Below are 23,613 nucleotides of genomic sequence, written 5' to 3'. Positions count from 1 at the left end.
CCTAACAGATGAAAGGAATAAACCAGATTCAAAATCACACTATGCATGTATTGTCACACCATCACATCATCCAGATTCAACGTTTGGATACATTGTACAGCTCCATCCAGTTAAACACACAAAAGAACCCAACGCTATAATAATTCAACTTATATCAGCTATCAGCATAGCATTAGCACACAGGAAGCAACCATCCAGCCTGCTGCACCCAAGCTAGCTTTCTCAAAGAGCAAATCTCTGGAATTCTCTGCCCGTTGAAGTGGTGGAGGCTACCTCGCTAAATATATTTAAGACGCGGGTAGATAGGTTTTTGGTAGGCAAGGGAATTAAGGGTTATGGGGAGAAAGCGGGAAAGTGGAACTGAGCCACTTCAGATCAGCCATGATCTTATTGAATGGCGGGGCAGGCTCGAAGGGCTAGATGGCCTACTCCTGCTCCTATTTCTTACGCTTATGTTCTAAATTGCCCCCTACCCCAGACTCTTTCAATGATTTCCCTTTTACACATCATGGATTCTGCTTTCACTACTGTTTCTCTAATGCATTCCATGTCCTAATGACCATTTGTGAAAATAAATCCTAAATGCTCACTCCTCTTTGGTGATTTTAAGTTTACATGCTGGCTACCAATGAGTGAAAATAATTTTTTGCCTGATGTACTTCTTCAAAACCCTTTAATAATTCTTTTAACACTTCAATTGTGTCATTCTAGTTTCTTTAGTCTGAAATAAAATCTCAGATGCAACTTCTCCATGGTCTCGACACCTTTCATCTAACCTCACCCTTTGTTCTTTTGAAAATCTTTTATGGCTGAGTTAATATCTTCCATATTTTGACACTACCTTTTGATGCCCTCTTTAGCGACTAGTTTTTACTTCTAAAACATCGTTCTGAACTTCTTCACAACAGTGAAGTATAATTCCTGATATAACTTTCACTGCCTCCTTTGCATAGTTCTTGCAATGAGCTGTCCAGAACCTCACATGGAACTATAACTGTGGCTAATACTTTGTACAAATTCAACACATTCCTTGTTTTCTCAATCCTAGTTCAGTGATAGTAGTTGCACACAATTGAGGAACTTGCGGATTCACATTACAATCCAGAGATTTAAGTGTGCAATTTGGCTTATACTTCAGTGCAGTACTGAAGGAGTGCTGTATTGTCTGAAGTGTGATCAGTCAGATGAGATGTTAAACCAAAGTCCCATTTGCCCTCAAGTGGATATAAGAGATTGATTGCACCATTTGAAAACAGCGTGGATGCTTTCCTTGGTTTCTTAGCCAGAATGCAAAGAACAGTATAGCATTCAAGGAAGCCCATTTTGTTCATCATTCCTATGCCAATTCTTTGAATATCCAGATCAGTTCTAAAGATCAACATCAAAAATAAATTATCAGGTTATTTCCCTCACTGCTGTTTGTTGGATATTGTTCAGAAACTGGCTATGAGAAACATCTTATGTTCAATGCCATTGTGTACAAATCCCAGGATGCCATTTATCTTCATGGCAATCACTAACAGTGCTCCTAGATTAGGAGATTTGCTGTCCTCAACTGTTCTGCTATCAAGAATCTTACCTTTTCATTTCACTGTTCTATTTTTCAAATTGCATCTCATATTGTCCTGCAACTATCTCCCACTCTGTTATCCTGTGAAATAATTCTTCCTCAGATCAGCAACAAACCTCAGTCCCATTCCTCTTCTGTCTTCATGCAAACCAAAAGAAGCCTCAGAATTGATATCTACATCCACTAAAGAATTCTCAGTGTTTCGCTTCATGAATCAAGTGGGGACATTGTGACTAATGTTCTACAATTCTCTGACGCAATTACCAAACGTCATTTGAAAATCTACATGTACAACATTCATTTTGCCCACAGATTGTAACTTCTGTAAAATTGCAAACCATAGAAAATTCCAGCTCAGAAACAGGCCTTTTGGCCCTTCTTGTCTGTGCCGAACCATTTTTGCCGAGTCCCACTGACCTGCACTTGAACCATATCCCTCCACACCCCTCTCATCCATGAACCCATCCAAGTTTTTCTTAAATGTTAGAAGTGACCCTGCATTTACCACTTCATCCAGCAGCTCATTCCACACTCCCACCACTCTCTGCGTGAAGAAGCTCCCGCCCCCACACAATATTCCCTTTAAACTTTTCTCCTTTCACCCTTAACCCATTCCCTCTGGTTTTTTTCTCCCCTAGCCCCCGTGGAAAAAACCTGCTTGCATTCACTCTATCTATACCCATCAAAATCTTATACACCTCTATCAAATCTCCCCTCATTCTTCTACGCTCCAGGGAATAAAGTCCTAATCTATTCAATCTCTCTCTGTAACCCAGCTTCTCAAGTCCCGGCAACATCCTTGTGAACCTTTTTCTGCACTCTTTCAACCTTATTTACATCCTTCCTGTAACTATGTGACCAAAACTGTACACAATACTCTAAATTCGGCCTCACCAATGCATTATATAACCTTACCATAACACTCCAACTTTTATACTCGATACTCCAATTTATAGAGGCCAATGTACCAAAAGCACTCTTTACAACCCTATCCACCCATGACATCACTTTTAGGGAATTTTGTACCTGTATTCCCAAATCCCTCTGTTCAACTGCACCCTTCAGCGTTCTACCATTTACCCTGTACGTTCTACTTTGGTTTGTCCTTCCAAAGTGCAATACCTCACACTTGTCTGCGTTAAATTCCATTTGCAATTTTTCAGCCCATTTTTCCAGTTGGTCCAAATCCCTCTGCAAGCTTGGAAAGCCTTCCTCACTGTCCACTGCACCTCCAATCTTTGTATCATCAGCAAATTTGCTGATCCAATGTACCACATTATCATCCAGATCATTGATACAGATGACAAACAACAATGGACCCAACACCGATCCCTGCGGCACACTACTAGTCATAAGCCTCCACAACCACTCTCTGGCTTCTTCCGTTGAAGTGTCCAATCCAATTTACTACCTCCCCATATATACCTAGTGACTGAACCTTCCTAACTAACCTCCCAGGAGGGACCTTGTCAAAGGCCTTGCTAAAATCCAGGTAGACAACATCCACCGCCTTCCCTTCATCCACTTTCCTGGTAACCTCCTCAAAAAACTCTAATAGATTGGTCAAACATGACCTACCATGCACAAAGCCATGGTGACTCTCCCTAATAAGTCCCTGTCTATCCAAATATTTGTAGATCCTATCCCTTATCACACCTTCCAATAACTTGCCCACCTCCGAAGTCAAACTTACTGGCCTATAATTTCCCAGATTTCTTTTGGAATCTATTTTAAACGACGGAACAACATGATCCACCCTCCAATCATCCGGCACCTCCCCCGTGCACACTGACATTTTAAATATGTCTGCCAGGGCCCCTGCAAGTTCACTACTAGCCTCCCTCAAGGTCCGGGGAAAAACCCTGTCTGGTCCTGGGGATTTATCCACTCTGATTTGCCTCAAGGCAGCCAGCACCACCTCCTCTTTAATCTATAAAGGTTCCATGACCTCTCTACCTGTTTGCCCTATTTCTGTAGACTCCATGCCTGTTTCCTCAGTAAATACGGATGCAAAAAAACTGCTTAGTATCTCCCCCATCTCTTTTGGTTCCATACACAGTCTACCACTCTGGTCTTCAAGATGATCAATTTTATCCCTCAGTATCCTTTTGCTCCTAACATACCTACAGAAGCTCTTTGGATTTTCCTTCACTCTGTCTGCCAAAGCAACCTCATGTCTTCTTTTAGCCCTCCTGATTTCCGTCTTAAGTAGCTTCTTGCACTTTTTATACTCCTCGAGCATCTGATCTGTTCCTTGCTGCCTGCACTTTTCATACAACTCTCTCTTCCTCTTAATCAGCGTTACAAGCTCCCTTGACAACCAAGGTTCCTTATTCCTATTTACTTTGCCTTTAATCCTGACAGGAACATACAAACTCTGCACTCTCAAAATTTCTCCTTTGAAGGCCTCCCACTTTCTATTTACATAATTACCAGAGAACAGCTGTGCCAAACCAGACAAGGAAGTTGTGTCCTTCACAAACCAATGCCCATAGCCCTTGAACAACTAGAATCAGAAATTTTCTGGCTTAACTTGTTCTCCCTTCGTTAACAAGTATTAACATCTACCACCTGTCCTTTCACTGAAGATCTGCTCTCTCGCGCCCTGGTGACCACGGGACAATAAACAACCTGCCATGGCTGGGTGCCTTTAAGTCAAACAGTTTGATATCAGACAATGGGTCAGTTAGATATTTAACACAGTGCAATATTTTACACCTGGTTTGACTGCTTGTTCTCACCTGCTCTTCGTGACCAATATCTGGAGTTGAACATCGTGTATCCTCATTTGAGACACGTCCAGCACTCTCTCGAGAAAGAGAAGAATAAAACGTGTCTGGGCTGACCGGCGGTGCAGAAGGGCTGCAAGGTGAAGGTGTGAGGGGTAAATCTCCAAGACTGTGGAAGCTGACGTCAGGGGAAGCAGGTTGAGGGGTCGAAGGATTTGTGTTACCGGGCTGAGGGGTGGAATGTTCATCTGTCGATTTGTAAGATCTGTGATTTGGGAAATAAAAAAACTTCATCACATCACAATCACTCCACCCACAAGAAAGATTCCTGCCTCTGTCAGCCACGGGATAAGAGTGAAATCTAGGTACTCAATTGTGTAACATTAACAAAAAGCCTTCAGGTTCAGAAAAAAAAGTACAGAAAATAACTTGAAAATAAAATAGCCATTATAAAAAATAAGGATCGCGTGAAAACAATATCAGGGCAAAGAGTTTATTTCCCAATCAAAAGCTTGATACAATAATGCAAGTAGCAAAACAGGAAGCACAAATTCAACTGAAAAAGTGTGACATAGTGGGTTGACATCTGGCCACAAACTGGGTATGGCTAAATATTCTGCATAATAAAGGTTCCAAGGAAAATGGAAAAGGAGTAGCAGCAATATTGACAAGGGATACTACTACAGGATTCTTGAGAATCAGAGTAAGTGGTCTGTAGATATACTGGACAGAACCGAGAAGTGGAAACGCAAACAAGACTTAAGAGTTGTTGGGATAATGTATTCTTGAACCAACAAGAGAACAGGTTTGGTACTGAATTTGTCAGTAATTTAATAGCAAGGGAGCAACCAGCTGACAGTGCCCACAATGATTGAATTTGATATTAATGAGAAGAGGAATGAGCCAAGAACCAAAGTTTTGAATTTAACCAAGATTGACTATGGAGAGATAAGCCATAAAATTACTATAACAGACTGAACAGAACTGCGAATAGATAAAAATACTGATGAACAGAAGGCACTTGTCAAAAAAAAAGGACTGGTGTATCCTGTAGGAGGAGAAAGGCTTTATTTTTGTAAATAAGCCTGGTCAACAAGGAATGTGAGAAATCAAACCAAAAGACCTTATATAAAAAAGCAGACAGTAGTAGAGATTCACCATAATGGGTAAAAGAATACAAACCAAAAATCAATACCAGAGTAACACAGGAGACCATTCAACCCATTAGATTCACAGAGGCCCTTCTGATAAACAGTTAGCTTCATCCTGTTCCTTTTTCAGTCAAAATCTAGCCAATGCTCCTTTGAAGGTTCCAGCACCTATCAGGCAGTGCTGCAAGTCCTAATCACACATCGCGTAAAGAAATTTCCTTTCATGTCAGTCTTCTGATTATCGTTACTTCAACCACTAGAAACAGTTCCTTTCTATTCAATCTATCCAGTCCTTGAAGAACTTGAATTCCTCTTCCTCACTGTCTCTGTTAAGGAGAATAACCCAAGTTTTACTCCAGTCAATCCACATTACTATAATTCTGCATCCGTGGAACCATTCCAGCCAATCCTTCCTGCATCCTCTCCAAAACCTTCACATTGTTCAAGCGTGATGCCCAGAATTAGGAACACTGCTCCAGCTCATGTTTTATACAGGTTCAGCATAACATCCTGGCTTTTGTATCAATGTTTCTATTCATATAGCCCAGGATTCCATATATTTTATTCTTAACTGTTTTGTTAACCTGTCCTGCCACTTGCAAAGATGTACACAAACATGCCCACGGTCTGTCAATTTTGTACCTCCTTTAAAATTTAGCATGTATTGCATCTCAATTTTTTTCTATCAAAACGCATCAACTACACTTGTGCTGATTTTCATTAATCATATGCCCGCCCATGCCACCGGCCTGCTGGTCTTCTTGAAGTTTATTCCCATCCTCATTCTTTATTAGTGCTCTCAGGCCTTATATCATCAGCAAATGTCAAATTATGCCCTGTGCTCACAAATCAAGGGGGATCAGGATATTGAATTCAACAATCAACCTTGATCAAGATGAATGGCGGAGCAGGCCCAAAGGGCCAACTGGCCTACTCCTGCTTCTAGTTTCCACGTAATTCAATAGCCTGATCCTGCCTGACATACAGAAGTGGAAAGGCTCATTTAGTACATCACTACATTTACTTCTTACTCAGTACCACCACTCAAAGATTCTATGGACTCTGGAACAGTTCCTACAAACTGGAGGGTAGTTAATGTAACCCCACTATTTAAGAAGGGAGGTAGAGAGAAAACAGAATTATAGACCAGTCAGCCTGACATCAGTAGTGGGTAAAAATCTAGAATTCATTATTAAAGATTTTATAGCAAAACACTTGGAAAACAGCCACAGGATTGGACAGAGTCAGCATGAATTTACAAAAGGGAAAGGAGCGGCACAGTGGTTAGCACTGCTGTTTCACAATGCCAGGGACTCAGGTTCAATTCCAGCCTCGGGTGACTGGGTGGCGTTTGCCCATTCTCCCGTCTGCGCGGGTTTCCTGCCACAGTCTAAAGGTGTGCAGGACAGACTGATTGGCCATGCTAAACTGCCCTTTAGTGTCAGGGGGATTAGCGGGGTAAATACGCACAGTCAATGGGATAGGGCCTGGATGGGATTGTGGTCAGTACAGACTTAATGGGCTTAATGGCCTCCTTCTGCACTGTAGGGATTCTATGCTCAACAAATCTGGAATTCTTTAAGAATGCAGTTAGTAGAATTAATGAGGGGAAACCAGTGAATCATAGAAACCCTACAGTACAGAAAGTGGCCATTCACCCATCAAGTCTGCACCAACCACAATCCCACCCAGGTCCTACCCCCATATCCCTTCATATTTACCCACTAATCCCTCTAACCTACACATCTCAGGACACTAAGGGCAATTTTAGCATGGCCAATCAACCTAACCTGCACATCTTTGGACTGTGGGGGGAAACCGGAGCACCCAGAGGAAACCCACGCAGACACGAGGAGAATGTGCAAACTCCACACAGACAGTGACCTGAGCCAGGAATTGAACCCAGGTCCCTGGAGCTGTGAAGCAGCAGTGCTAACCACTGTGCTACCGTGCCGCCCAGTGGATGGGGTTTATTGACTTTCAGAAATTTTTTGACAAAGTCCCAGATTAGTATGTAAAATTAAAGTGTATGGGATTGGGGGTAGTGTATTGAGGTGGATAGAAACTGGAAGCAGAGTAGGAATAAACGGACAATGACTGATGGTTTACCGCAGGGATCATTGCTGGGACCCCAGCTATTCACAACATATAATGATTTAGATGAGGGAACTAAATGCAATTTTTCCAAATTTGAAGATGACACAAAGCTGGGTGGGAGGATAATCACTTGTGTGATTTGGACAACTTGAGTGTCTTGGAAAATGCATGACAGCTACTGTATAATGTGGATAAATGCCCTTATTACATTCAGCTGTGCTCCTTTTTCAGTTACGCCTTTAACATACTGGGAAAGGGGAAGGAGTCCTGCACAGTTCAGAAAAACTCAATTCCCTGTACTCGTTTTGGGACCTCTTCTTGCCAGTTTATTCAGAGGCAGTTAAATAGTCCCGTCAATAACCCATGTACTTCATTAATTTCACATACTGGTTACTTATTTTTATCAACCTCCAAATCTACACTGCAGCATGGAGTGAGGACCTGGGTTCAGTCACGTGGGATTATGACTGAACGCCTCCAAGTCAGAATCCAGCCTGAAAGGAACTTCCTATTTTCAGTCAGGAGCCAATTAGAGGCCTGAATCCTGCATTGTTGGGTGGGAAAGAAACAGACCACGTTACCTACCAATACCCTCTGCTTATCCACAGCAGCACTGCTGGAACCAAACTGTCAGCTCCTGGCTTAGACAAGGCCACACAAAAGATCACAATGATCAAAGCATCATGCCACAGCTTTGCCTGATCCTGATTAATACCTGCTTCCACGTCTCTGTGCACTGACTGGAGAGGCTGTCCACGTTGTCCACCTCAAACGCTCAAACTCTTCGTATTTTGCATGCCGAGATGCGAACACTGCGTCAGAAAAATCCTCCATCTACAACAGATGCAACATTTCACATTGTTACGAATTTTCTGTTCAAGGCAAATGAACTCTGCACAGGTTTGTTGTTTGTATTATAGTTGCGATGTATTACCTCTTCATGGTCCTCTTCATTGAGTCTGTGGTTTGCCGAATCAGCTTTTACATCCACCACACGCCAACTAGTCAGGTAAGAGGAAAAAGATTATTGTGACAAGAATCTGGCCAATCCTATTTCTCTCTTTGAATTAAGAGGTGCCCAGGTTCACAGTCAACCACCAACTAACCCTTTAACAAGCCATGTCAACATACAATTTTTCTCCCCAGTTTCTCCCCTGGTAACAACTGCATTCGAACTATCACCAGTCACCTTGAGTACAACACTTAGGCTATTCACAAGTGACATTTGTATAATGTAATACAGCACACACCCATCCCTCATGGGCATGGCAGTACATTGCCAAAGGATCTAATCCAGAGAATCACTTGCAGTGCAAAATGGATGTATGGAGTCTGCTTCAAGTCACAACCCACTCCCCCATCCTATCCCCATGACCCCACACATTTAGCATGGCCAATTCACCTGACCTGCACATCTTTAGACTGTGGGACGAAACCAGAGCACCCGGAGGGAACTTGCGCAGATACAGGGAGAATGTGCAAACTCCTCAGTCACCCGAAGCCGGAACTGAACCTGGGTCCCTGGCGCTGTGAAGCAGCAGTGCTAGCCACTATGCTGCACTGATCATGCACTAATATACAGTGGAACAAAATTCTAAATTTTGAAATCAAATTTTTTGGAGAATTGCAGACACTACAATGCAATACCCAAAAAAAGTCAATCAATAACTGTGCACCATTTACATTTGAAGAAACCAAGATCTCCATTACACTATGGCCACAGCTCGATCTGCGGAATGAAAATTATGAGGATTTTGAACAAACCCTGAATGCATACCTTGGTGTCAAGATTTCCTTATATTGGAGCTTTTCCACACGAGTGGTTGCAGCAACAGACATTGGGATTACAATGTTGTTTATGTCAAAGGAACTTTCTCCCCTTTTCCTCCTGGCCGCCTGCTGTTTTAAGAAACAAGATTCAAAACAATTGTAATATACCAAGGTGCCTTGGGTCACGCAGGTACTCAACAAGGTATTAGCTTTCAGAAAGGGGCTTCATCAAGATTTTCAGTCTGAGTTTATTTTTATCTGAAGGAAGGAAGGCTGGAGGAAAGAGGGCAGGCTAACTTCTGTGCTTTACCAAATTGGGGGTTTTTGGTAGTGAGGGTAATAGTAATAACTTCCCAATTGGGAAGAGTTACAGAACAAAGAGATCTAGAGGCACATGTTCATAACTCCTTGAAAGTGGAGTCACAGGTGGACAAAGCGGTGAAGGCGGCATTCGGCATGCTTGGTTTCATTGGTCAGAACATTGAATACAGGTGTTGAAATATCTTGTTGAAGTTGTACAAGACATCGGTAAGGCCAAACTTGGAATACTGTGTGCAATTCTGATCACCCTATTATAGAAAGGATATCATTAAATCGATGGATTGAGTTATAAGGAGAGGCTGGATAGACTGGGACATTTTTCTCTGGAACGTAGAAGGCTGAGGGGTGATCTTATTGAGATCTAGAAAATAACGAGGAGTACAGATCAGCTAGATAGTCAATAATCTTTTCCCAAAGGTAGGGGAGTCTAAAACTAGAGGGTTTAGGTTTAAGGTGAGAGGGGAGAGATACAAAAGTGACCAGAGGGGCAAATTTTTCACACAGAAGGTGGTAAGTATCTGGAACAAGCTGTAGAGACGGGTATAATATTGTCTTTTAAAAAGCATTTAGATAATTACATGGGTATGACGGGTACAGAAGGATATGGGCCAAATGCGGGCAATTGGGATCAGCTTGGGGATTTTAAAAAAAGGGCGGCATGGACAAGTTGGGCAGAAGGGCCTGCTTCCGTGCTGTAAACCTCTATGACTTCCGTTCTTGGCTTCCTCCCCACCAGCACAAGTGCTACCAAGTTACATACATGTGGTAAAGCTCCCTGGCACTTCACTGCGATTTTGCTAAGTATGGGAAACATGTAGTAATCTCCCAGTAAGTGCCAGCACCTTGAAGGTAGCAGAAAATTTAGGACAGAAAATTGTATCCAAAATGTCCCTAAATACCATCTTTGTGATCTTGAAGACCTATAAAAACTGGACTGACAAAATCTAAAATCCTTTTCATATAGACTCCGCGCAGCCAGCAAACTAAGAGGAGACTCGTACTTAGATCTGAACCCAGGCCCCATGACTTGGTGACATCCATTTTTATTCCACGTTTGGGAATTAAATACTTTTTGGCATGGTTGGCATTTATTGTCCATCCTAACTAGTGTTGAGAAGGTGATAGCGACTTGCTTTCTTGAACCACTGCAGTTTATGCAATAAGCTCATTGCTGTGAGCTAAGAAGTTCCTGGATTTTGACTCAGCAATGATGAAGGTATGCGCCCAGGTCAAGATCATGTCATATATTGACAGGAATGAGGGAAGTGATGGTGCTCCCATTAACTGCTGCCCTGAAAGTTGCAGGTTTGGGACTTTGGCAGTGCATCTTGTTACTGCAGCCACAGTGTTCCAGTGGTAAGGGCACTCAATGTTTAAGGTTGTGGATGGATTGCCAGTCAAGCAGACTGCTTTGCCCTGGATGATGTCCAGCTTCTAGAGTGTCCTTGGAACCACTCTCCAGGCAAGTGCACAACATGCCACCACGTATTTGTCGTGTGCCTTTTAAATGGCGAAAAGGCATGTGGTGAGTCATTTACCACTGATATCCAGCCTCTGACCTTCTCTTGTAACCACATCATTTATGTGCTGATCCAGTTAAGTTTCTGGTCAATGGTGACACCCGGAATGATTATCGTGGGGAAGACATAATGGGAAAATCATTAAACATCAAGGGATGATGTTTATTAGAATTTCTCTGGTTGGGGATGGTCATTGCCTGGCACTTCAATGGCACTAATATTACTTGGCACTTAACAGTCCAAGTCTGGATGTTGTCCAGCTCTCACATGCAGGCACAAACGACCTCATTATCTGAGTATTGCAAATGGAACTAAATACTGTGCAATCATTAGCAAACAGCTCACTTCTGACCTTATACCAGAGGGAGGAACATGAATGAAGCAGCTCAAAATGATTGTCTCACAGACAATGCTGAAGAACTCCTACAGCATGTGCTGGGGCTGAAGTAATTGGCCACCAACAATTACATCTATCTTTTTAACACCAAAATAATATTTTGAACATTCACTCCTTATGTGCAGATTATTAAAGTTTCTCCTCAAAAATTCAGTGCGACAAGACTGTGGATGCATAACACAGAATAGAAACTGAGCAGAAGTAGTAGATTGCCAAGAGCTGTGTCATCTCAGTTGATCTCAGCACTCTGGGCTCAGAAGATGGAGGGAAAACAAAAATCAGCAATAGCTCCTTTGTGATATTTATCCAGTGATTTCTGGTGTGTGTGTGTGTGTGTGTGTGTGTGTGTGTATGTGTGTGTGTGTGTATGAGTGTGTGCGTGCGCGGTGAAGAAGGACCATTTAGAGACAGGACTGAGCATAGCCCCCCCAGATGACAAAGTTCGACATTTCTCGCTGGGCTCAAACTCAGGACAAACCATTGAAGATTATGACCATGTGACACCCCAAGTGTCAGCATCTTCATGCAAGAAAAGAGAACTGCATTCTCAATTTGAGTTGGACAGACTGCTCTTCAGTTGGTTGTGGCAATCAGGCAGTTAAATTTGTGTGGAAGATTAAATTGAGATTCTAACAAGCAAAATCTGAACCGGAATTTTAACTGAAAATTACAGTGACACTGTGAGTCATGTCCCTGCCCTTGCACATAATTCCAGCTAAAACAGCAAGGTGTCTGAGAAACAAAACACATCCATTATCAAAGTGGGAATTCTGTTTCCAGTACTAACACCGAACTTTCAGCACAAAACATCACCAAATCAGTACCTGCCGTTTTAATTTGCTCTGTTTAAATAACTAATTATTTACACACTCTCTTTACGCTGTCCAACTCCTTGCTTTGCAATTTTCTATTTCTCCTGTACAAAGTATCCTCCTTACCAGCATGGATGCTATACTCTGTGTGTTGGTTGTATTCTGTGCAGAGCTTTCTGAAGAGGTGGACAGTTGCCGCAGCAGTGGGCTGTGAACTGAGGTATGAGAGCTAATCGCAGAACGGTATGAACTCCCCACGTCTGTCAAGGCCTGACTTGCTGCAAGAATATGAAAAAAAGAAATTCTGAACAACTTGGCATGTTGAAGTGCAAATGTTGCTGCATTTCAAAGCTTGATTAACATTCATGAAACAATTCACTGTTAATAGATTCGAAAGAGTGTCACCTCAAACATACAAGACTTTCAATGGGGTGATTAACAGAACCCATCCATCACTGGGGCCAAACTACTCTCATGTACTATACCAATGTTCTAAGTAGCGGTGGTCAAAATGTGACCTATCCTGACGAATCCAGCGCATGAAGACCAGCCAACTCAAACCCATTTGCTCTACATGCTTTTTGTTATTATTTTGCCTTTTGCAGTCTGCAATTCTGGCCAAGGGCTATTTAATGCTGTTGCCTCATAGAACAATGCAGCACTGAAGATGTCATTTGGCCAGTGTGCGAGTGCGCCAAACTTTGGTCAGAGCTATCCAATTGATACCAATCCACCTAACTTGCACATTTTGGACTGTGGAAGGAAACCGGGAGACGAGCACCTGGAGAAAACCCATGGGGAGAGAATATTCTATTCCATTCCAAACAGGCATTAACCTAAGTATGGAACTGAATCTGGGTCCCTGGCACTGGGAAGCTGCAGTGTTAACCATGTGCCAACCTTCCTAAAGTGTGGTGCCCATAGCTACACATGATCCACAATCTAGGGCCCAGACTGGATTTTATAAATATATAGTATAACTTTTTGGTTTTTCTACCCTATTCTCTGTTAATAAAGTTAAGGATCCCATAAACTTTTATGTGTCCTTCTCAACCTGTCCTGATAGCTTCAAATATTTATATGCATAAAACTGGCATTACTCTCTCTGTTCCTTTAAAATTGTAGCATTTTGTTCATTTTGCCTCTCCTCGTTATCAAAATGTATCACTTCATATTTCACATTAATTTTCATTTGCCATATGTTGACCTATTTTACCAGTCTGTCTTTATCTGTTACCATCTGCCTTACTTTTTACGACGAGGGTTATTTTCTGACCTCAACGTGGATTTAGTATACCGTGCCAATCCTGGTGAATAGTGTGCAGGTCTAAAAATCAGTTTCACACCCAGCGCCAAATAGCTGGCTATTCTCTTGACCCTTTCTAATGGCACAAACTGGCTAAAATCCAAAATGGGAGCAAGGCCAATTAGCATATTTAAAGTAGCATTTAAATATGCATAACCCACCAAAATTCCAGCGCACGGAATCCACCAGCCTTTGGGCATGGTGCAATACAAGTGAGAATCATTATTGATCTACAATAGCACCGACCTCAAGCAATCATGCTAGGGGGGCTCAGAGGACACTGAAGCCCAGGGGTGGGTGGGCGATGCCCAGCAGGGGCCTCTAGGGGGTTAGGCAGGGATCCCCATCGGGAGGGCCCCCACATGTGACTTGTTTCGGTGAGAGGTGTGGGTACAAAAGGACCAGGGGGGCTGGTTTTTGGGGGTGGGAGGGTGGGGGTATGGACTTAAGGTCACAAATAACCTTACTCATTGGCAGAGCCAGCTTCAGGGGACAAAATGGCTACTCCTCCCTACAACTGCTTTACTCCCATTAAGTGAACACCAAAACACGGCCAGATCTGCAGTAGCAGTTAGAACCTGTTTGACTTCAATTGTGATTTATGATAATGAACGCTGTTAACATGTAAACACGAACTGTCATTTTTCAAGAAACACAATGATTTCTTAGCTTTGATTCTGAATCCTGGATAAAAGAGTCTAATGCTGGAAACGTTTCATTATTTACACAAATACAGCAAAAGCCAGCTGAGTAGAAAGAGCAGGTCCTTGTTGGAGTCCCTGCTGTAGTGAGTGGTTCAAGGTTATTTCGTCTTGGAGGATGCTGTATATTGTGGTACCTACATGTAGATCCCCTGCTATAAAAACTGTGGCCAACTAACATCACTGTACACACATTAAACCAAGTATGCATAAACCAGGTTATAACTGCACACACAGATTTTTCTCCCTTTTAAATAATTTGCAGCTGATGTTGAACTTACCTTCCGTTAGTTCGGTGGAAAGTTCTCGCTGCCTCTTTTTGTTCAGGAATTTTTCCTGCACTGGAGTACTCTCCAGTTTGGACACAGACAATAAATCATCGAAGTGCTGTTTACATGGCTTCTCTGTACGATTCTTATTGTGAGCATACTCTGCAAAAAAAGTACAAGCATGTAATGATTCAATATGTTTTTACTTGTACCAGTTTCAATACTTGCGTCCAACTCTTGATTCTTCCATTAAATAATTTGTTACAAAACAGTACTAGGAACTGAGGCAGTCTTTTTCACCGATTCCTGATCAATAATTCAATCACATGTTATACTATCAACACCCCAGCCTCAAAACTATTTTTGTATCACTCTCTCATCTTTTAATTCTCCCCCCACTTGTTAGTGGCCTACAGAACATACTCAGTGGTGTAATGGTATCACTGTTCCTTCACACTCAACAACCAGGTTCTGTCCTTGACTACCTGGGACATCTCTCCAGCACGGTATCTTCTTAACCAATTCTGCCACGTCTCCTCCTCTCATTCCTTTCCCATCTTTCCTGAACACCTGTGTCCAGGAATACCCAGTCCTCCCACTTTGAGCTAGGTCTCCAGTATTGTGTTCCTACATAACTGTCTGAATCCACAGCTCACCAACTTTACTTGCCATACTCCAAGGATTCTCATACGTGCACTGTAAAAATTTATCGCATTCCCGCTCACTCCGACTGCACAGAAAATCTTACTGTTCCTTCTTGCCGTGTATCTGTCTCTCGCAATTCCCTGTGCACTTTGTTTCCTCTCTAACGTTGACGCTAGGTTCACAAACCCTGACCAAGTTCAATTAAAACCTTCACAATCACAAAGCAGTCATCTCTTAATGGATGCAATTTGCTCCAAATCCTTGATATTGGAGCACTTGTTCTTTGCTCTTGGAGCTACTACTTGGTTATTTGAGAGGGGATAATGAACCATAGCTGCATTTCTGAAATAGGTATTTAACAGGAGGTATTGTAACAGCTTTGTTACGGCACTGGTAATCCATTGATACAAATTCAAATCTCACCATGGAACTGAAATTCAGTTAAATACATCTGGAATGAAAAAAGCTAGCATCAGTAAATGTGACCACGAAACCAGATCATCGTCAAAACCATCTGGTTCACTAATTACTTCAGGAAAAGAAGTCTGCCATCCTTACCCTGTCTGGTCTATATGTGATTCCAGAGCCAATGTGGTTGACTCTTAGTGCCCGCTACCTATAGAGATGGGCAATATTGAAGGAAAATGCCCCCAAAAGTCACACACACTGACCTTGACACTTACTGTCAGAGCCGATTATGGAGTTGGCAAGTTTTTGCCGTGCTCTGCGGGATGGGTCTGACAGGCTGGCTGTTAACAAGCCTTTATGTTTTAACGAGAGCTTCTTGGAGGCTTTGTTCTTGTCCAGTGATTTATTCTGCCAATGACCTTTCAGTAGAGGCTGGAAGTGCATGCTCTGTGGAATGTCTGAAAGAACAAAAGAAATACACATTCACATCCTTCCATACACAACATCAACAAATGATTGGAATAGTCCATCCTTCACCTCTTTGATTTCAGTGATGCAAGCTTTACAACAGAGTGCTGAAGAGTCTGGTTGCAAATGGTTGCCTTTACAACGTTGAGTAAGTCAAAATTAGAATTTCAAACAGCCAGAAAATGCGTTGTTTTTGTGTATACATAATTTCACCATGAGGGGGCAAATAACACACCCTTTTCAAGCTGTCAACCAAACATTTAAAACCACAAAACGAGACTATGTTAACGTGCATCCTTCCCAGCAACATCAAGTGCCAGTGTGGCAAAAATACAGCACACCAACCTAAACTGTACACATTTACCTGAGAATGGAGCAAACTGCAATAGCTTACAATAGCAGTTATGGTTAATCATCGGGACAGAAATATATCGGTGGATGCGATTAACTAGTTGCAGTGGTGCTTCTGTGTAGGTTATGAAACTAAAAAGAAGGGGGAGAAAGGGAGAGAACATGAAATCCCAGCTAGTTAACCTATTAGTGGTCAGGAAACTGCTTGGACTCTATTAAGGAAGTGATAACAGAGCACTCAGAAAATCATAAAATCATTAGAGTTGGCATGGTTTTATGAAAGGGAAAGCATGTTTGACAATTAGAATTTTCTGAGATCTATCTGATAATAAATAAAGGGAATCAGTGGATATGGTAAATCTGGAACTCAAAAAAGGCACTGGATACGGAAATTTCCAAAGGTTTTTGCAGAAAACAAAGGCTCATGAATACATGTTAATATATTGGCATGAATTGAAGACTGGTTAAAGGTAGAAAATACAGCAGGAATAAATGGGTTATTTTCAGCTTGACAGGCTGTTATTGGGTGCTTCAAAGATCCATGGTGGGCCTCAGCTATTTACAATTTATTTCCAGATGAAGGGAACCAGTATCATGATCCCAAGCTGTAGACGATACAAAATTAGATGAGTGAACTGCAAGATAGGTGAAGTGAAAGACTAAAGATTTGCATTTATATAGCACATTTTGCAGCCATAGAATCCCGACACTGCTGAAAAAGCCATTCAGCCCATCGAGTCTGCACCAACTCCACTGGACATCTCAAAGTGTTTTTATAGAAAATGGAACTACTTTTGATCGTTGTTATAATGTAGGAAAAGCAGCAGCCAACTAACATTCAGAAAGTTCCCACTAACAGCAATGTGATCACGACGAGGTAATAACCTAACCAGGACACTCCTCTGCTTTTCCCCAATATGATGTCATGGTAACTTTATATCCAGCAGACAGAGTATGTAATGTTTAAAAACAGCATCTGAGGATGCAACACTCTGTCAGTTCTGCACTGGATTGCCAGACCTGATCCCACAACATTGTGTCACAGAGGCAAGAGTTCTACCAATGGAGTGGCTGCTGACACATGAATGAGTGAGCAATAAGGAGACTGATGGAATATAATGTGGGGAAATATTACATTATTCACTTTGATAAGAATAGAAAACAAAACCTTTTTTTAAATGGCATAAGTATGCTGGTGGTTAGAGGGTATCGCGAGTCTGTACATACCAAGTTAGCATATGGAAACAGCGTAAGTAGAAATACAAATGGTATGTTGATCTTTATAAGGGAATTGGGGTAAAGAAGTAGCAAGTGTTCTGCAATTGTTGGCATCTTTGGCAAGACCACACCTGGAACAGTGCGTATAGTTATAGTCTCCATATTTATGGAAGGATTAACTTCCCTTAGAGACAGCATAATGGCGGTTCACTGGATTGATTGCTGAGATGAGGGTACTGTTTATAAAAGGTCGATTTGTGTGCACTGGAGGTTAGAAACTTAGATGATAACACTGAGATACGATTGAGACACCATTTCCCCTGCTGACAATCCTTCATTGGAAACAGTGTTCAGAGCCTTCAGGCCAAGGGAATAGCCATTTCGGATTAAGGTGTGAAAGTTCTTCATTCAAGAGGTTTGGGAATTTTTGGAACCTGACAGAACTGTAGATGCTAATTCATTGGGTACACTTAAGGCAGAGATTTGATGCACTTTTGGATTCAGAATGGAAAGGGAGGGACAATGGAGTCAGTGGATGAATATCAGCCATGATTTATTTAAATAGCAGAGCAGGTTTCAGTGTCTAGTGACCTATTATTTCTTACGTTATATTTTTAAATAGGCAGCATTAGAAAAGAAATTCTACAGTAGTAGTTAACTGTACAGTATTTTGATGCAGATGGGATGAAGACCTCCCATTTAAAATTTTCAATTCAAAACTGGAAGAATCTTTAGAAATCTTTTGGAATTGTATCCCCAGCTTGTTCCCTTGCATTTCAAAAATATAATGCAAAATGTATAATTCTTAAGGGAGTTGGCAAGGTAAAGGCTGAGAAAATGTTACCCTTTGCTGGTGAATTTAAAACATGGGACCACAGTCCCATATTTAGGACTGAGAGGAAAAATTTCTTCATTCAAAAAACTGGACCTTTAGAATTCTGTACCTCAGAGAAGGTAGAAATACTCAATGACTGAGTATCCAAGACAGCATTTGGATATTGAGGATATGGGGATAAAGGTAGAGTTATGGCAGAAGATTAGCTATGACCTCGTTGACTGACAGAAGACTCAAGAGACCAAGTGGCTTAGTTCAGCTCCTATTTCTTACCTTCTATTCCCAATGATATGATTTTATTTATTATTGTCACATGTGTTAACATAGCGAAAATTGTTTCTTGTGCACTATACAGACAAAGCGTACTGTTCATAGAGAAGGAGAGAGTGCAGAATGTAGTGTTACAGTCATAGCTAAGGTGTAGAGAAAGATTAACTTAATGCAAGGCAAGTCCATTCAAAAGTCTGACAGCAGCAGGGAAGAAGCTGTTCTACGGTCTTCAGATTTTGTATTTTTTTCCCCCGACGGAAGGAGGTGGAAGAGAGAATGTCTGGGGTGTGTGGAGTCCTTAATTATGCTGGCTGCTTTGCCGAGGCAGCAGGAAGTGTAGACAGAGTCATTGGATGGGAGGCTAGTTTGCGTGATGGATTGGGCTACATTCATGACTCTGCAGTTCCTTGCAGTCTTGGACAGAGCAGGAGCCACATGAAACTTTCTACAGTGCATCTGTATAAGTCGCTGAGACTCATAACTGACATGCCAAATTTCCCAGACGCTAATGAAAGCTCACAGATCTCCCTTTAGTTGCATGGTGCAGCCACCATGTGCTAAGTTGGAGTGACACTGAAAGAGTCCACATGCTGAAAAATGATGATGCATCTGCTGTGAGCATTGACTGTTACAGAAACTTCTGGCCACATGTTTTTGAGGGCAGGATAACAGCTGCACTGTTCCTGTCAAACTTTTAATGACCTGATACTTATTGCTTATGAGGAGGGTGGCAAATAGTGTTCCAGGGTTGTAGGGATAGAACTGGGACTGGGACAGACTAGATAGCTGAGAGCTATCAAGGACTGAATAGTCTCTGTGCTGTGATGATGATGCCAAATGCAAAAGGGAACATAATCATTGTCCAACCTGCTCCTTTCTGATACTGACTCTAAACGACAGATCCACTTCCAGCCACAAGGTGGTGACTCAACCTGTGATAAGAGAGAACACTGCATTCCCCAGAAGCAGATCCTGCTTCAGTAATCCTGCAGCTTCATCCAAATGTCAAAGATAGAGAGACGAGAGGGAGGAGTGAGAGAGAACGGGAGAGATAGACTGCCACATATTCTTCTGGATGGAGATCATATCGAGAATCATCGTGCACAGAAGAGGCCCTTCAACTCGAGGCTGCAGCAATGCATTAGAGACACCTGACCTCCTACATAATCCCACCTGCCACCACTTGGCCCATAGCCTTGAATGTTATGACGTGCCAAGTGCTCATCAGATACTTTTTAAAGACGTGAGACAACTCTCCCTCTAGGTAAAAGGATTTTCCTCTCATAAATCCACATTAAATGTTAATCTGTCTTTATTCGCAGACAGAGATTTTATTTGATTTCTGGTTCTGCTTTTATTTCCCAGGGAACAAAAGAATGACATTCTCACCTTGCAGTAATTGTCACTTATCCCTTTGCACTGGGTAATAAATCCTATTTGAATAGACAAATGAGTGTAAATATCACAGTGGTCTGTGAGATGACATTGCTGTGCAACATTATCGATTCACAGGCCACGGTTAATGGCAGTGAAATTGCTTTGTTACAAAATAACTAAGTATTTTGAAATATTTCCCATATCTATTCGCTCCCATTCCATTTTCAATTTAACTCAATCGTGTTTCATTTTGAGTATGTACGTGACTTGCGCTAAGAATGAGACAGAACATTAGTGTACATCTTATTGAAAGTGCTAACTATAATTTAGTAATGGTTACTGATAAAACAATCCATACGTCACAGCCTTTCCCATGAGCACCATACGCAGAGCAATGAATGAAGAACGTGTGCTATCTTCGGCACTGTGACTATAACATGCCATGCAGCATTAATTCTAAAACTACATGTACCAGCTGTAATCGTGAAAACTTGTGCTCAAAAACAAAACAATTCTCAGCAACGTAATACTAACAACTGACCATTTATTCTCCCAATTATTCAGTTAACTTATGCCTTAGTTTTTCTCTTGAAATCTTTTTTCCACAGAAAATACTTAAAAAAAGACTCTTTAAAACATAAGCGTATTTGCGCGAGTTGAATGGGACTGAGGTACTAAATGGTTAATATGTTGTAGTTAAGCTCAGATGTTGTTTTCCATTAGAATCTAAATAATAAGCCATTATTAGCAATTACATTTTCAGAAAGCTTTTGATAAGGTCTGATATTTTGGCCTTGGAGGGAGTGAAGAGGAGGTTCACTCGGCTGATACCGGAGGTGAGGGGGTTGGACTATGAAGAGAGACTAAATAGACTGGGTCTGTACTTGTTGGAGTTTAGAAGGATGAGGGGGGATCTTATAGAGATGTACAAGATAATGAAGGGGATGGATAGGGGTAGAGGTAGAGAGATTCTTCCTGCTTAGAAAGGATAGCAGGACTAGAGGGCACAGCCTTAAGATAAGGGGGGTCGGGGGAGCAGTTTAGATCAAAGTTGAGGAGAAACTTCTTCACTCAAAGGGTGGTGAATCTCTGGAATTCTCTGCCCGTTGAAGTGGTGGAGGCTACCTCGCTAAATATATTTAAGTCACGAGTAGATAGGTTTCTGATAGACGAGGGAATTAATGGTTATGGGGAGAAAGCAGGTAAGTGGAACTGATCCACTTCAGATCAGCCATGATCTTATTGAATGGCGGGGCAGGCTCGAAGGGCTAGATGGCCTACTCCTGCTCCTATTTCTTATGTTCTTAGGTCCCGCATAAGAGGTTAATAAACAAAAGGAGCGCACAAGGGATAGGGATAATAAACTGGTTATGGATTAAGAGGTGATTAATGGGCAGAAAACAGTGTAGGAATAAATGGGTCATTTTCAGGTTGGTAGGCTGTGACTAGCTGGGTACCACAAGGGCCAGTGCTTGGGCTCCAGCCATTAATAACCTATTGCAATGATTTGGGTGTGGGGATGAAATGGAATATTTTCAAGTTTGCAAATGACAAAACTAGGTGAAATATGCCAGCTGTGAGGACGTAAAGATGCCTTGAGGGATTTGGATAGGCTATGCAAGTGGGCAGAATTTGACAGATGGAATACAATGTGGAGAATTACAAAATTATCCACTTGGCTCGGAAAAACTACAGACCAGTCAGTTTGACTTCATTGGTGGGGAAACCTCTGGAAACTATGGGTGGAATTCTCCCAAACCACCTGTGGCAGGTTCAGTGGTGGGCAGGAGCGAAGAATTGAACCAAAATATCAGAAACCTGCCAGTGTAAAATCACGTATGAACGCCATTTGCATCAGATGAATGCTGGTTAAAAGACCTTCCTGTCAGCATCCCATCAGGCCTTCCAATCTCACATCCATGAAGCATGAAGTTACATTGGTCTAAAACCCAACTGATGAGTGGTGTGCCCAAGGCTGTCCTCATTTTGTAGGAAACTTTGAAACGAGGGTAACAAAGCCTACATGCCATGCTGCTATGGTGCTCCTGATGTGCCGTATATCACTCTACCAGGACAGGCTGGTTCCTGCCCTCAATATCATGCTGGGCTAGACAGCATATTGCTGTTGATGCCATGGAGCCTTCAATGTCACTAATTTGGATCAGCCCTGTGCCTGGAGTTGGGGAGTACAGGGGTCATCTTCTCCTCCCCATGCACTGTGCTGCATGGGTCATCTACGCAAATGTCTGAAGTTTGACCAAGGTTGGAGTGTGAGGCAAGGGGTCAGGACGCGCTGACAAAGATGAGGAGGGCAATGTGGAATGAGGAGGGTGCAAGAGGGGGCTGGCATGGTAGGGTGAGGGGTCATGATGGCAGTCAGAGGTGCAAGGAGGTAAATGAAGAGAATGAACAATAGAAGGCAGAGGGACGGCTGAGGGAACAGGAGCTAGACCTCAACAAGGTTGCATGAAACGTAGACCATTGAGAGGGTCAAAGGAAGGGGATCCACACAGATCTTAGATTATGAGATGGATGTCTGTTAGTGTAATATATTAGATGGTTCATATGAATACTAAACAGGTCGGCGCTGCAGTGCTTTGTAAAGGTTACTGGTGTTCATAGTCCTCTTTGGAAACAAGAAGTATGTCAAGGCTCTCGTTTAAGTTCAAGGACTGGCAGACAGGAGTCACAAAGTGCCGACATTTCTGCTGAGAACTGGAAAGGAGTCACAGATAGTAAGTTGTCCAGAGATATGTAAATCTCAGTCTGAAATTGGTGATAGGAGACAATGCAGAAGAGCAGTGGGCATACAGCAGGAAGCATAGTGATTCCCAGCAGTGAGGGACAAGGGCAATGTGCTCCAAGGCAAAACTGGACAGCCTGGTGTTCAGAGCCGTCCTACATTCAATATCCCCAGCTGTGATGGGCTCAGTATCGGGCTGCAGACCCTTCAAACTGGTCAGCTGCCAGCAGGTGTAAGAATCAGCTGCCAGTCCGCCAGGAGACATGGAGGGGAATGTGACAGTGCATAATCAGTGCATAATTCGAAGTACAGAATCTGGTGTGGGATCCACCAATCTGTTCAGTAGGAAAGGCACTGCTGGAGATACCCACCACCGCACTTGGACTCAGAGACAGAGAGTTCCACTCTTTAATTTGGGACAAAATCAGTAATCACTAGGCAAGTCCAGGATAATTAAGTGAGCATAGATTCATTAAAGGAAAATCATGCTGAACAAACCTGCAAGTTCTCTGAGGAGATAACAAAGAAGGTTGGTAAAGGCTCCGCTGATGTATATGGATTTTCAAAAGACATTTGATACATTGCCACACAACAGTCTGTGAGCAAAATTCCAGCTCATAAAAGGGAAAATAGGCATTTAAATAAGAAACTGAGT

At 42.2% G+C, this 23,613-nt stretch overlaps 1 protein-coding gene across 2 annotated transcripts in view; it reads right to left on the bottom strand.

The window, feature by feature from the left end:
• Positions 1-23,613, bottom strand: part of kansl1b (KAT8 regulatory NSL complex subunit 1b) — a 171,820-nt gene that overhangs the window by 4,961 nt on the left and 143,246 nt on the right. Inside the window, exons 8-14 of one of the 2 annotated variants that reach the window (XM_080213835.1) lie at positions 15,960-16,154; positions 14,656-14,805; positions 12,494-12,645; positions 9,325-9,446; positions 8,482-8,548; positions 8,263-8,381; positions 4,312-4,564 (exon numbers count right to left, since the gene is read on the bottom strand). In XM_080213835.1, coding sequence (XP_080069961.1) covers positions 4,312-4,564; positions 8,263-8,381; positions 8,482-8,548; positions 9,325-9,446; positions 12,494-12,645; positions 14,656-14,805; positions 15,960-16,154 — 1,058 coding nt within the window. The remainder of the gene's footprint in view (positions 1-4,311; positions 4,565-8,262; positions 8,382-8,481; positions 8,549-9,324; positions 9,447-12,493; positions 12,646-14,655; positions 14,806-15,959; positions 16,155-23,613) is intronic. The other variant, XM_080213836.1, reaches the window with a different exon arrangement.

This window comes from Carcharhinus amblyrhynchos, chromosome 27 (genome assembly GCF_965287045.1).
Source record: "Carcharhinus amblyrhynchos chromosome 27, sCarAmb.v2.hapA, whole genome shotgun sequence".
Classification (NCBI taxonomy): Eukaryota; Metazoa; Chordata; class Chondrichthyes; order Carcharhiniformes; family Carcharhinidae; genus Carcharhinus; species Carcharhinus amblyrhynchos.
This window is presented reverse-complemented; position numbering and strand designations above follow the sequence as displayed.